The 14,742-nt window shown below is 52.5% G+C and overlaps 1 protein-coding gene across 6 annotated transcripts in view; it reads left to right on the top strand.

The window, feature by feature from the left end:
- Positions 1–14,060, top strand: part of LOC142243730 (uncharacterized) — a 1,240,762-nt gene extending 1,226,702 nt beyond the window's left edge. For 5 of the 6 annotated variants that reach the window (XM_075315928.1, XM_075315929.1, XM_075315927.1 and 2 more), the window contains 5 exons: positions 1,281–1,436; positions 9,496–9,573; positions 9,651–9,929; positions 10,184–10,243; positions 11,987–14,060. In XM_075315928.1, coding sequence (XP_075172043.1) covers positions 1,281–1,436; positions 9,496–9,573; positions 9,651–9,929; positions 10,184–10,243; positions 11,987–12,165 — 752 coding nt within the window. In that variant the 3' untranslated portion in view covers positions 12,166–14,060. The remainder of the gene's footprint in view (positions 1–1,280; positions 1,437–9,495; positions 9,574–9,650; positions 9,930–10,183; positions 10,244–11,986) is intronic. The other variant, XM_075315931.1, reaches the window with a different exon arrangement.
- Positions 14,061–14,742: the final 682 nt, after the last annotated feature.

The raw sequence follows: 14,742 nt of genomic DNA, 5'->3' as shown, positions 1-14,742 counted from the left end.
TGGGAAGTGGGGCTATATGAGAGCTGTCCCTGGGTAATGGGGCTATACGAGAGCTGTCCCTGGGTAGTGGGGCTATATGAGAGCTGTCCCTGGGTAGTGGGGCTATATGAGAGCTGTCCCTGGGTAGTGGGGCTATATGAGAGCTGTCCCTAGGTAGTGGGGCTATACGAGAGCTGTCCCTGGGAAGGGCTGTACGAGAGCTGTCCCTAGGTAATGGGGCTATACGAGAGCTGTCCCTGGGTAGTGGGGCTATACGAGAGCTGTCCCTGGGTAATGGGGCTATACGAGAGCTGTTCCTGGGTAGTGGGGCTATACGAGAGCTGTCCCTGGGTAGTGGGGCTATATGAGAGCTGTCCCTGGGAAGGGCTGTACGAGAGCTGTCCCTGGGTAATGGGGCTATAGGAGAGCTGTCCCTGGGTAGTGGGGCTATACGAGAGCTGTCCCTGGGTAATGGGGCTATACGAGAGCTGTCCCTGGGTAATGGGGCTATACGAGAGCTGTCGCTGGGTAGGACTATACGACAGCTGTTCGCTATCATTGTACACCCCCCCAAATCCCACACAGACATCCCCCCAGCATCGCACACTCCCAAACTCTCACCACAGGCATTTTCCAGCGTTACAGACCTCCAAATCCCAGCACAGGGATCTCTACAACATCACACACTCCCTACAATCCCACCAGAGTCGCCTCCACAGCATCGCACTTCCCCCGAACTCTCACCACAGGCATCCTCACAGCATGAATGAGGGCTGAGGATGGGGAGTGCGCATCACATCTCCATCGAATGTTGCGCTGTGCTCCGGACCTGAGGTGACACTGAAAAGACATGACAGAAATGACGTCACACCTACCAGGAGCCCATACATTCTAGCATCTACCATTTGTACTGCGCATGGCAGCCTCTTTAGCGCATGCGCAGTACAAAATGGCGGAAAGAATTTCAAAACTCACCAACTGTACTTTTTTCTGCCAGAAGCTATGGATAGCAGAGAAAAGCACCAGGGTTTTACTGCAACCCTACAAGCGGACCCCATAACATGATGTGCCGGCTGGATTTGGCCCACAGGCCGTGAGCTTCAGGTGTATAGCATCAGTGTGATGGGAGACCCAAAAATATAATGTAACCAGTGAAATGTATCCTCTACTGAGACTCTTCCAGGGAAGATCATCCGTAGGGACCATTGTTAGTGTCCTGGGAAATATCTCGCTATACTACATAACTTCCCCGGCTTCGGAATAGTCTTTCTGATTTCTGAAAATCCGGTCTTCTCCCCCAGGAGGAAGTTGGAGTAATGATGTTCCCTCTCCAGAGTCAGTAATGTCCAGCCGAAATCACAGGAGAAAAGGGGGTGAGGGGAACGGCACTGAGCAGCGGTGCCCAAATTCTGTCTCACCAGAAGATTCATACCCCTGGATGGAGACCCCTCCTGATGGTGAGAGTCTGTGTCTGTATATATAGCAGGCTTAGAGATGGCGGCTCCTGTGTCTGTATATACAGCAGGCTTAGAGATGGCGGCTCCTGTGTCTGTATATACAGCAGGCTTAGAGATGGTGGCTCCTGTGTCTGTATATACAGCAGGCTTAGAGATGGCGGCTCCTGTGTCTGTATATACAGCAGGCTTAGAGATGGGGGCTCCTGTGTCCGTATATACAGCAGGCTTAGCGATGGCGGCTCCTGTGTCTGTATATACAGCAGGCTTATAGGTGGCCGCTCCTGTGTCTGTATATACAGCAGGCTTAGAGATGGGGGCTCCTGTGTCTGTATATACAGCAGGCTTAGCGATGGCGGCTCCTGTGTCTGTATATACAGCAGGCTTAGAGATGGCGGCTCCTGTGTCTGTATGTACAGCAGACTTAGAGATGGGGGCTCCTGTGTCTGTATATACAGCAGGCTTATTGATGGCCGCTCCATGTATATACAGCAGGCTTAGAGATGGGCTCCTGTGTCTGTATATATACAGCAGGCTTATTGATGGCCGCTCCTGTGTCTGTATATACAGCAGGCTTTGAGATGGCCGCTCCTGTGTCTGTATATACAGCAGGCTTAGAGATGGCGGCTCCTGTGTCTGTATATACAGCAGGCTTAGAGATGGCGGCTCCTGTGTCTGTATATACAGCAGACTTATAGGTGGCCGCTCCTGTGTCTGTATATACAGCAGGCTTAGAGATGGGGGCTCCTGTGTCTGTATATACAGCAGGCTTAGAGATGGCGGCTCCTGTGTCTGTATATACAGCAGGCTTATAGGTGGCCGCTCCTGTGTCTGTATATACAGCAGGCTTAGAGATGGGGGCTCCTGTGTCTGTATATACAGCAGGCTTAGAGATGGCGGCTCCTGTGTCTGTATATACATCAGGCTTAGAGATGGCCGCTCCTGTGTCTGTATATACAGCAGGCTTAGAGATGGCCGCTCCTGTGTCTGTATATACAGCAGGCTTATAGGTGGCCGCTCCTGTGTCTGTATATACAGCAGGCTTAGAGATGGGGGCTCCTGTGTCTGTATATACAGCAGGCTTATTGATGGTCGCTCCTGTGTCTGTATATACAGCAGGCTTAGAGATGGCCGCTCTTGTGTCTGTATATACAGCAGGCTTAGAGATGGCGGCTCCTGCATCTGTATATACAGCAGGCTTAGAGATGGCGGCTCCTGCATCTGTATATACAGCAGGCTTAGAGATGGTGGCTCCTGCATCTGTATATACAGCAGGCTTAGAGATGGCCGCTCCTGTGTCTGTATATACAGCAGGCTTAGAGATGGCCGCTCCTGTGTCTGTATATACAGCAGGCTTATAGGTGGCCGCTCCTGTGTCTGTATATACAGCAGGCTTAGAGATGGCGGCTCCTGTGTCTGTATATACAGCAGGCTTAGAGATGGCGGCTCCTGCATCTGTATGTACAGCAGGCTTAGAGATGGCGGCTCCTGTGTCTGTATATACAGCAGGCTTAGAGATGGTGGCTCCTGCATCTGTATATACAGCAGGCTTAGAGATGGTGGCTCCTGCATTTGTATATACAGCAGGCTTAGAGATGGCGGCTCCTGTGTCTGTATATACAGCAGGCTTAGAGATGGTGGCTCCTGCATCTGTATATACAGCAGGCTTAGAGATGGTGGCTCCTGCATTTGTATATACAGCAGGCTTAGAGATGGCGGCTCCTGTGTCTGTATATACAGCAGGCTTAGAGATGGTGGCTCCTGCATCTGTATATACAGCAGGCTTAGAGATGGCGGCTCCTCCTGTGTCTGTATGTACAGCAGACTTAGAGATGGGGGCTCCTATGTCTGTATATACAGCAGGCTTAGAGATGGTGGCTCCTGCATTTGTATATACAGCAGGCTTAGAGATGGCGGCTCCTGTGTCTGTATATACAGCAGGCTTAGAGATGGCGGCTCCTGTGTCTGTATATACAGCAGGCTTAGAGATGGTGGCTCCTGCATCTGTATATACAGCAGGCTTAGAGATGGCGGCTCCTCCTGTGTCTGTATGTACAGCAGACTTAGAGATGGGGGCTCCTATGTCTGTATATATACAACAGTCTTATTGATGGCCGCTCCATGTATATACAGCAGGCTTATTGATGGTAGCTCCTGTGTCTGTATATACAGCAGGCTTAGAGATGGCCGCTCCTGTGTCTGTATATACAGCAGGCTTAGAGATGGCCGCTCCTGTGTCTGTATATACAGCAGGCTTAAGCCCGCTACACACGCTTCAATATATCTCACAATCCGTCGTTGGGGTCAAGTTGTAAGTGACGCACATCCGGCATCGTTTGTGAGGTGTTTGCGTGTGACATCTACGTGCGATCAGGATTGAACGCAAAACCGTTGATCGCAAACACATCGTATCATTCTCTAGAATTGAGCGTTTTGTTGCACGAACCTAGTGAATTGTAACGTGTGACATCCCTCATACGATTTTGGTGTCTGATGCTATGTGCGCAGGTGTGCGCTCTGCACCGCAGCTTAAAAAAGGTCCGCTTCAGAGCGCAGCTGAAAAGCTGCGTTCTGAAGCGCCTCACAATGTCTGTCATTCACTAATCTCTGTCAGTCGGTCACTATCTCTGTCCCTCACTCTCTGTCCATGTCAGTCTATCCCCCTCTCTCATATACTCACCGATCCCCGATCCCCGGCGCTGCACGGCGTTCACACTGCTCCGGCGGCTTTTACTGTTTTGAAAAAGCCGGCCGCCCATTAAACAATCTCGTATTCCCTGCTTTCCCCGCCCACCGGCGCCTATGATTGGTTACAGTGAGACACGCCCCCACGCTGAGTGACAGGTGTCACACTGCACCCAATCACAGCAGCCGGTGGGCGTGTCTATACTGTGTAGTGAAATAAATAATTAAATAATAAAAAAAAACGGCGTGCGGTCTCCCCCAATTTTAAAACCAGCCAGATAAAGCCATACGGCTGAAGGCTGGTATTCTCAGGATGGGGAGCCCCACGTTATGGGGAGCCCCCCAGCCTCACAATATCAGTCAACAGCCGCCCAGAATTGCCGCATACATTAGATGTGACCGTTCTGGAACTGTACCCGGCTCTTCCCGATTTGCCCTGGTGCGTTGGCAAATCGGGGTAATAAGGAGTTATTGGCAGCCCATAGCTGCCAATAAGTCCTAGATTAATCATGTCAGGCGTCTATGAGACACCTTCCATGATTAATCTGTAAATTACAGTAAATAAACACACACAACTGAAAAATCCTTTATTAGAAATAAAAAACACAAACATATACCCTGGTTCACCACTTTAATCAGCCCCAAAAAAAGCCCTCCATGTCCGGCGTAATCCAGGATGCTCCAGCGTCGCTTCCACCGCAGCTGCATGGAGGTGACCGGAGCTGCTGAAGACACCGCCGCTCCGGTCACCTCCACGCAGGTAATGAAGACAGCCGCGCGATCAGCTGCTGTCACTGAGGTTACCCGCTGTCACTGGATCCAGCGGAGGCCGCGATTAACCTCAGTGACAGCTCAGCTGATCGCGCTACTCACCTCAGTTGCTGCATGGAGGTGATAGGAGCGGCGGTGAGTAGCGCGATCAGCTGAGCTGTCACTGAGGTTACCCGCGGCCACCGCTGGATCCAGTGACAGCGGGTAACCTCAGTGACAGCAGCTGATCGCGCGGCTGTCTTCATTACCTGCGTGGAGGTGACCGGAGCGGCTGTGTCTGCTGCAGCTCAGGTCACCTCCATGCAGCAGCGCTGGACGCGACGCTGGAGCATCCTGGATTACGCCGGACATGGAGGGCTTTTTTTGGGGCTGATTAAAGTGGTGAACCAGGGTATATGTTTGTGTTTTTTATTTCTAATAAAGGATTTTTTCGGGTGTGTGTGTTTATTTACTGTAATTTACAGATTAATCATGGAGGGTGTCTCATAGACGCCTGACATGATTAATCTAGGATTTAGTGGCAGCTATGGGCTGCCAATAACTCCTTATTACCCTGATTTGCCAACGCACCAGGGCAAATCGGGAAGAGCCGGGTACAGTCCCAGAACTGTCGCATCTAATGTATGCGGCAATTCTGGGCGGCTGTTGGCTGATATTGTTAGGCTGGGGGGCTCCCCATAACGTGGAGCTCCCCATCCTGAGAATACCAGCCTTCAGCCGTATGGCTTTATCTGGCTGGTTTTAAAATTGGGGGGAACCGCACGCCGTTTTTTTTAATTATTTATTTCACTACACAGTATAGACACGCCCACCGGCTGCTGTGATTGGGTGCAGTGTGACACCTGTCACTCAGAGTGGGGGCGTGTCTCACTGTAACCAATCATAGGCGCCGGTGGGCGGGGAAAGGAGGGAATACGAAATTGTTTAATGGGCGGCCGGCTTTTTCAAAACAGTAAAAGCCGCCTCAGCAGTGAGAAAGCCGTGCAGTGCCGGGGATCGGGGATTGGTGAGTATGAGAGAGGGCTGCTAACTTCAGTAACTTAGGAGATTAGCGGTCACCGGTGAGTCCTTCACTGGTGACCGCTAATCAGGGCGCGACACAGACAGAGCCGCAGCATGACAATGAAGTCGGGTGAAGTTCACCCGAGTTCATTCTGACAGTGCGGCTCTGTCTGTGTCTGCTGTCATCTGCCATTCAGCTCTGCTACATGGCTGTCTGTGGCTGCTGTCAGCGGCCATTCAGCTCTGCTACATGGCTGTCTGTGTCTGCTGTCAGCGGCCATTCAGCTCTGCTACATGGCTGTCTGTGTCTGCTGTCAGCGGCCATGTAGCAGAGCTGAATGGCAGATGACATAGTAAAAACGCATCCCTACACATTACACACGCTTGGCAAGTCAATTAATAAAGAAAAAAAAAAAAAGGTGCCCAATGCATACGTCACAGAACACATGATCTAAAGGATCGCACACAAAATTGACCAATTTAACATAGACTACTAACGCACGTGTGACAGCAAATGAACGACCAACGTGCAATCTCATTCAATCGCATATGCGACCTGGGCGTGTCACATCGCAAATGCGATTGTACAACTAATTGCAACGTGTAAAGTGGGCTTTAGAGATGGCGGCTCCTGTGTCTGTATATACAGCAGGCTTAGAGATGGCCGCTCCTGTGTCTGTATATACAGCAGGCTTAGAGATGGCCGCTCCTGTGTCTGTATATACAGCAGGCTTAGAGATGGGGGCTCCTGTGTCTGTATATACAGCAGGCTTAGAGATGGGGGCTCCTGTGTCTGTATATACAGCAGGCTTAGAGATGGGGGCTCCTGTGTCTGTATATACAGCAGACTTATTGATGGCCGCTCCTGCATCTGTATATACAGCAGGCTTAGAGATGGCGGCTCCTCCTGTGTCTGTATATACAGCAGGCTTAGAGATGGTGACTCCTGCATCTGTATATACAGCAGGCTTAGAGATGGCGGCTCCTCCTGTGTCTGTATATACAGCAGGCTTAGAGATGGTGGCTCCTGCATCTGTATATACAGCAGGCTTAGAGATGGCGGCTCCTCCTGTGTCTGTATATACAGCTGGCTTAGAGATGGGGGCTCCTGTGTCTGTATATACAGCAGGCTTAGAGCTGGCGGCTCCTGTGTCTGTATATACAGCAGGCTTAGAGATGGCCGCTCCTGTGTCTATATATACAGCAGGCTTAGAGATGGCGGCTCCTGTGTCTGTATATTCAGCAGGCTTAGAGATGGCCGCTCCTGTGTCTGTATATACAGCAGGCTTAGAGATGGGGGCTCCTGTGTCTGTATATACAGCAGGATTATTGACGGCCACTCCTGTGTATGTATATACAGCAGGCTTAGAGATGGCCGCTCTTGTGTCTGTATATACAGCAGGCTTAGAGATGGCGGCTCCTGCAAGTGTATATACAGCAGGCTTAGAGATGGCGGCTCCTCCTGTGTCTGTATATACAGCAGGCTTAGAGATGGCGGCTCCTACGTCTGTATATACAGCAGGCTTAGAGATGGCTCCTCCTGTGTCTGTATATACAGCAGGCTTAGAGATGGCGGCTCCTACGTCTGTATATACAGCAGGCTTAGAGATGGGGGCTCCTGTGTCTGTATATACAGCAGGCTTAGAGATGGCGGCTCCTGTGTCTGTATATACAGCAGGCTTAGAGATGGTGGCTCCTACGTCTGTATATACAGCAGGCTTAGAGATGGCTCCTCCTGTGTCTGTATATACAGCAGGCTTAGAGATGGCGGCTCCTACGTCTGTATATACAGCAGGCTTAGAGATGGGGGCTCCTGTGTCTGTATATACAGCAGGCTTAGAGATGGCTGCTCCTGTGTCTGTATATACAGCAGGCTTAGAGATGGCGGCTCCTGTGTCTGTATATACAGCAGGCTTAGAGATGGCGGCTCCTGCGTCTGTATATACAGCAGGCTTAGAGATGGCGGCTCCTCCTGTGTCTGTATATACAGCAGGCTTAGAGATGGCCGCTCCTGCGTCTGTATATACAGCAGGCTTAGAGATGTCCGCTCCTGTGTCTGTATATACAGCAGGCTTAGAGATGGGGCCTCCTGCGTCTGTATATACAGCAGGCTTAGAGATGGCGGCTCCTGCGTCTGTATATACAGCAGGCTTAGAGATGGCCGCTCCTGTGTCTGTATATACAGCAGGCTTAGAGATGGCCGCTCCTGTGTTTGTATATACAGCAGGCTTAGAGATGGCCGCTCCTGTGTCTGTATATACAGCAGGCTTATTGATGGCGGCTCCTGCGTCTGTATATACAGCAGGCTTAGAGATGGTGGCTCCTGTGTCTGTATATACAGCAGGCTTATTGATGGCCCTCCTGTGTTTGTATATACAGCAGGCTTAGAGATGGCGGCTCCTGTGTCTGTATATACAGCAGGCTTATTGATGGCGGCTCCTGTGTCTGTATATACAGCAGACTTAGAGATGGCGGCTCCTCCTGTGTCTGTATATACAGCAGGCTTAGAGATGGGGGCTCCTGTGTCTGTATATACAGCAGGCTTAGAGATGGCCGCTCCTGGGTCTGTATATACAGCAGGCTTAGAGATGGCGGCTCCTCCTGTGTCTGTATATACAGCAGGCTTAGAGATGGTGGCTCCTGTGTCTGTATATACAGCAGGCTTAGAGATGGGGGCTCCTGTGTCTGTATATACAGCAGGCTTAGAGATGGGGGCTCCTGTGTCTGTATATACAGCAGGCTTATTGATGTCCGCTCCTGTGTCTGTATATACAGCAGGCTTAGAGATGGCCACTCCTGTGTCTGTATATACAGCAGGCTTAGAGATGGCCGCTCCTGTGTCTGTATATATAGCAGGCTTATTGATGGCGGCTCCTGTGTCTGTATATACAGCAGGCTTATAGGTGGCCGCTCCTGTGTCTGTATATACAGCAGGCTTAGAGATGGCCGCTCCTGCGTCTGTATATACAGCAGGCTTAGAGATGGTGGCTCCTGCGTCTGTATATACAGCAGGCTTAGAGATGGCGGCTCCTGCGTCTGTATATACAGCAGGCTTAGAGATGGCCGCTCCTGCGTCTGTATATACAGCAGGCTTAGAGATGGTGGCTCCTGCGTCTGTATATACAGCAGGCTTAGAGATGGGGGCTCCTGTGTATGTATATACAGCAGGCTTAGAGATGGGGGCTCCTGTGTCTGTATATACAGCAGGCTTAGAGATGGCGGCTCCTGTGTCTGTATATACAGCAGGCTTAGAGATGGCCGCTCCTGTGTCTGTATATACAGCAGGCTTAGAGATGGTGGCTCTTGTGTCTGTATATACAGCAGGCTTAGAGATGGCCGCTCCTGTGTTTGTATATACAGCAGGCTTATTGATGTCCGCTCCTGTGTCTGTATATACAGCAGACTCGTGGTATTCACCCCCAAGGTTGTTAGTTATCGTGTCTCCATCCCATGCTTCTCAGCCCAATGATGTTCTTGAGATCCCTGGGATTCATCCAGTGCAGTAGACCTCTTGTGTATGGCGGCATCCGAGGTGCCTCGATTTCCTTTGGCGCAGACATTCCTCCTTGCGGTCTTCTCCAATGCTCTCTGAGTCTCTCTACAGGTCACCCTTTGGTGAAGCTGGAGTCTGATCTCTCGGATCCTTGCACCCTGGAGTCCCAGACGTGGTCGGAGCAGGAAGGTGAGGGGCTGCCCTGTACTGTCCAGCGATGAGTCTCCACCAGCCACACTTATGCCTAATCACTTCTCTTTTGGCAGACTCCTCCGAAGCCAGATCCATCAGGAGGTCCCCAAACTTCTCTGCAGCGGAGCTGGAGCATTTTGTGGCGCTAATGGATCACTTTCTGCCAGATAATCTAATTCGAGCTGGGGCTATTCCCATCAGGCAGCGGAAATCCATCCTTCAGGAGATCGCCCGACGCCTGGAGCCTCTGTCCGGCTGTTTGCGCACCCCCCGGCAGCTCCGACATCGCTGGACTGACTTCAACAACAGAGATCCCGACCGACTAGAGGAGATACGAAGCCGGCTGAGGAGAGGTAAATTGTGGATGAGTCTGTGGTGGCCATCGATCGTCATTCTTCAGCCATTCAGACTTGTGTCAGTATTGGCCATAATACATGGCGGTTACTATGTACAGTAGAGGGATCAGTCCCCCCGGGGTGGTCACATTACTGTGGATGGGGCAGAGATCTTGGTCAGGTCTCTACATCAAGGCTGTGAGATCCGATATTAGACTTCGGGGTTATACTGAACCCACAAGGATTGCTGACCACGTCTTTATCACCTACAGCCGCCCGGCTGCAATCCTGCAAGAAGCTGAGCAAAGCAGCAGAGGCGGCCCCCGCAGCAGGTAAGCCCACCCCTCACCCTGCCCCCGCAGCAGGTGAGCCCATCCCTCACCTTTCCCCCGCAGCAGGTGAGCCCATCCCTCACCTTTCCCCCGCAGCAGGTGAGCCCACCCCTCACCCTGCCCCCGCAGCAGGTGAGCCCTCCCCTCACCTTTCCCCTGCAACAGGTGAGCCCACCCCTCACCCTGCCCCCGCAGCAGGTAAGCCCACCCCTCACCCTGCCCCCGCAGCAGGTGAGCCCTCCCCTCACCTTTCCCCTGCAACAGGTGAGCCCACCCCTCACCCTGCCCCCGCAGCAGGTAAGCCCACCCCTCACCCTGCCCCCGCAGCAGGTAAGGCTACCTCTCACCCTGCCCCCGCAGCAGGTAAGGCTACCTCTCACCCTGCCCCCGCAGCAGGTAAGGCTACCTCTCACCCTGCCCCCGCAGCAGGTAAGGCTACCCCTCACCCTGCCCCCGCAGCAGGTAAGGCTACCTCTCACCCTGCCCCCGCAGCAGGTAAGCCCATCCCTCACCTTTCCCCCGCAGCAGGTGAGCCCACCACTCACCCTGCCCCCGCAGCAGGTGAGCCCACCCCTCACCCTGCCCCCGCAGCAGGTGAGCCCTCCCCTCACCTTTCCCCTGCAACAGGTGAGCCCACCCCTCACCCTGCCCCCGCAGCAGGTAAGCCCACCCCTCACCCTGCCCCCGCAGCAGGTAAGGCTACCTTTCACCCTGCCCCCGCAGCAGGTAAGGCTACCTCTCACCCTGCCCCCGCAGCAGGTAAGCCCACCCCTCACCCTGCCCCCGCAGCAGGTAAGGCTACCTCTCACCCTGCCCCCGCAGCAGGTAAGGCTACCTCTCACCCTGCCCCCGCAGCAGGTAAGCCCACCCCTCACCCTGCCCCCGCAGCAGGTAAGGCTACCTCTCACCCTGCCCCCGCAGCAGGTAAGGCTACCTCTCACCCTGCCCCCGCAGCAGGTAAGCCCACCCCTCACCCTGCCCCCGCAGCAGGTAAGGCTACCTCTCACCCTGCCCCCGCAGCAGGTAAGGCTACCTCTCACCCTGCCCCCGCAGCAGGTAAGCCCACCCCTCACCCTGCCCCCGCAGCAGGTAAGGCTACCTCTCACCCTGCCCCCGCAGCAGGTAAGGCTACCTCTCACCCTGCCCCCGCAGCAGGTAAGCCCACTCCTCTCACTCCTTACCCTGCTCCCGCTGATGCATGGTCTATGTAATTGCAATCTGAGAGTCCACAAGGCAACAGAAGATGCCACATTGACAATATATATATTGAATCATGGAGTCAGACATGCGGTCCTATCATGGTGGGTACCAGTCACCATCTGCAATGGTTGCCATAGATGGCAGATCCCTCAATGTCTCACGGTTGATCCACTGCAATGGTTTCCATAGATGGCAGATCCCTCAATGTCTCACGGTTGATCCACTGCAATGGTTACCATAGATGGCAGATCCCTCAATGTCTCATGGTTGATCCACTGCAATGGTTACCATAGATGGCAGATCCCTCAATGTCTCATGGTTGATCCACTGCAATGATTCCCATAGATGGTAGATCCCTCGATGTTTCTCTGTCAATCCGCTGCGATGGTTCCCACAGATGGCAGATCCCACAATCTCTGTGTTGATCCACTGCAATGGTTCCCGTTGATGGTAGATCCCTAACTGTTGACTCGCTGTGATGGTTTCCGTATACGGCAGATCCCTTGATGTCTCATTTTTTTGTGTGTTAATTTATTCATTCAGGAAAAAAATGGAGACTAAGACGTCATCGTCCACAGCGAGACATCACGCAGGAGGAGCAGACCCCAGTGCAAATGAGACTGGACACCTCTGAGGAGCACACACCCAGAATACCTTGGCACCAATCTGGGCTTCCAAAACCTAGAAACTCCTTTTCTATGGCACGATTAAAAAACAAATAGTCACATGGCGCTTCACATCTTACATTTAGACACGTTACTCCAGTGAGCCGACCAACAGCAGCTCCTACAGAAGCCAGACAAGCTAGCCTGTGCGGAGGCTGAAGACCTCGCAGTGGGGGCTCTGAGCCCAAGATCCTGGCTGTAAGAAGGTTTCCTATCCAGGTCCTTCCATGGCCATCGACATCATCCGCACTGGACTCCACTGACTGCTTGTTACCACCGTTTTAGGTCATCTGGAGAAGACGGTGGTGTGGGTCCAGTCGTCATCTCTGAAGAGTCTTCTTTTGAATATTTTGGGCACGGACTACATTCGAGGGTTTCCCCGCACTGCCTGTAGAATTTATTTTCATTTCAGAGAACATACGTCATTGTCGTCTTACGCTCCCGGCTTTTCAATAACGCTTTGTCCATCTGTCAACAAACTTTTGTATTCCCTCATTAACAAAATCCTTTAGTCTGAGCTGCGAGCCCCAAATGTATCGCTGTCTTCACCTCTTCATCAGGAGCTGGTGTCAGGAAACCGTCTGGCATCTTAGGTCACAGGGATTTGGGACTTTGGCACATCTTCTGCCTGTGCAGTTTTAAGCCAGGTTTGGGCCAGAAATATTCAATTTCAAACGATATGATAAAGATTATTAGATTGTGAGCTCTTGGGGACAGGAATCATGAAGTTCCATCGTCATTAATGCGTACCATCAAGTATACTTTGTCTTCTAACCACCTTGTGCATCTTCGCCCCCCACCATGGTGGCTCCAACTGCAGAGGATTATTATTACACCTTTGTTCACGTCTAATAAATAATTTCTTGTTCAGTAGTTTCAGCCTAATTCACCAAACGATCTCACAACAACAGATGATTGCTCTGATCCAGGGGCACCTCTATCAACGTCAGGCACTCCTATCGGCATCGGGCACCCCTATCGGCGTCAGGCACCCCTATCGGCTGCAGGCACCCCTATCAACGTCAGGCACCCCTATCGGCATCGGGCACCCCTATCGGCGTCAGGCACCCCTATCAACGTCAGGCACCCCTATCGGCTGCAGGCACCCCTATCAACATCAGGCACCCCTATCGGCGTCAGGCACCCCTATCGGCGTCAGGCACCCCTATCGGCTGCAGGCACCCCTATCAACGTCTGGCACCCCTATCAACGTCTGGCACCCCTATCGGCGTCAGGCACCCCTATCGGCTGCAGGCACCCCTATCAACGTCTGGCACCCCTATCAACGTCTGGCACCCCTATCGGCGTCAGGCACCCCTATCAACGTCTGGCACCCCTATCGGCGTCAGGCACCCCTATCAACGTCTGGCACCCCTATCGGCGTCGGGCACTCCTATCGGCGTCAGGCACCCCTATCGGTGTCAGGCACCCCCATCGGCGTGAGGCACCCCTATCGGTGTCAGGCACCCCTATCGGCGTCAGGCACCCCTATCGGTGTCAGGCTCCCCTATCGGCATCGGGCACTCCTATCAACATCGGCCACCCCTATCGGTGTCGGGCACTCCTATCAACATCGGCCACCCCTATCGGTGTCGGGCACTCCTATCAACATCGGCCACCCCTATCGGTGTCGGGCACTCCTATCAGCGTCGGGTACTTCTTTTTTTTTTTTTAAACATCTTTTTATTGAATTTTAACCGAATTTCTTTTACAATCTGCTCTTATACAAAGAGCATTTCATTGATGACATTATAATCAAAACAGTCCCGCCCACCCCTCCCCCCGCTCTGCGTGCGACCAGAAGCAACTTAAAATGGTAACTTATGTAATTGGTATGTGTCCATTGAGCAGTTCACGAAAGGTACCAAGAGGTCTGTCCAAACTGAGATTTAAGTCTATCCTTAAGCACTGTAGCCAAGTTAGGTATAAATAAAGACCATGTTTCAGAGAAACGCTTCGTCAGCTTCTCCTTATTCGACAGTGCATCCAGCCAGTCCATTTTGAATATGAACATTAGTTTTGTTTGGATAAACGCTAGAGAGGGTGCTTCAGGATTTACCCAGAGATGTAGGATACTTTTCCTAGTGGCCGAGGCCCAAATAGTTAACATTGCCCTGGTACCTCTCGGAAGACTTTGTTGAGCCTCCTCCAACATGTTAAAAATGGCCCACTGTGGTGTCAGAGCAAACTGAATATTGTATGTGTTTTGTAAGACTGAGTGAACGCTTCTCCATACTCCCTGTATCTGAACACAGTCCCATAAGTGGTGAAACAGGTCAGTGTCTCTTATGCCACATTTAGAACAAGGCGTCGGGTACTTCTATCGGCGTCTGGCACCCCTATCGGCGTTAGGCACCCTTATCAACATCGGGCACTCCTATTGGTGTCAGGCACCTCTATCAACGTCAGGCACTCCTATCGGCGTCGGGCACCCCTATCAACGTCGGGCACCTCTATCAACGTCGGGCACCTCTATCAACGTCGGGCACCCCCTATCGGCGTCGGGCACCCCTATCGGCGTCGGGCACCTCTATCGGCGTCGGGTACTTCTATCGGCGTCGGGCACCCCTATCAACGTCGGGCACCCCTATCGGCGTCGGGCACCCCTATCGGCGTCGGGCACCTCTATCGGCG

This window comes from Anomaloglossus baeobatrachus, chromosome 6 (genome assembly GCF_048569485.1).
Source record: "Anomaloglossus baeobatrachus isolate aAnoBae1 chromosome 6, aAnoBae1.hap1, whole genome shotgun sequence".
NCBI lineage: Eukaryota > Metazoa > Chordata > Amphibia > Anura > Aromobatidae > Anomaloglossus > Anomaloglossus baeobatrachus.
This window is presented reverse-complemented; position numbering and strand designations above follow the sequence as displayed.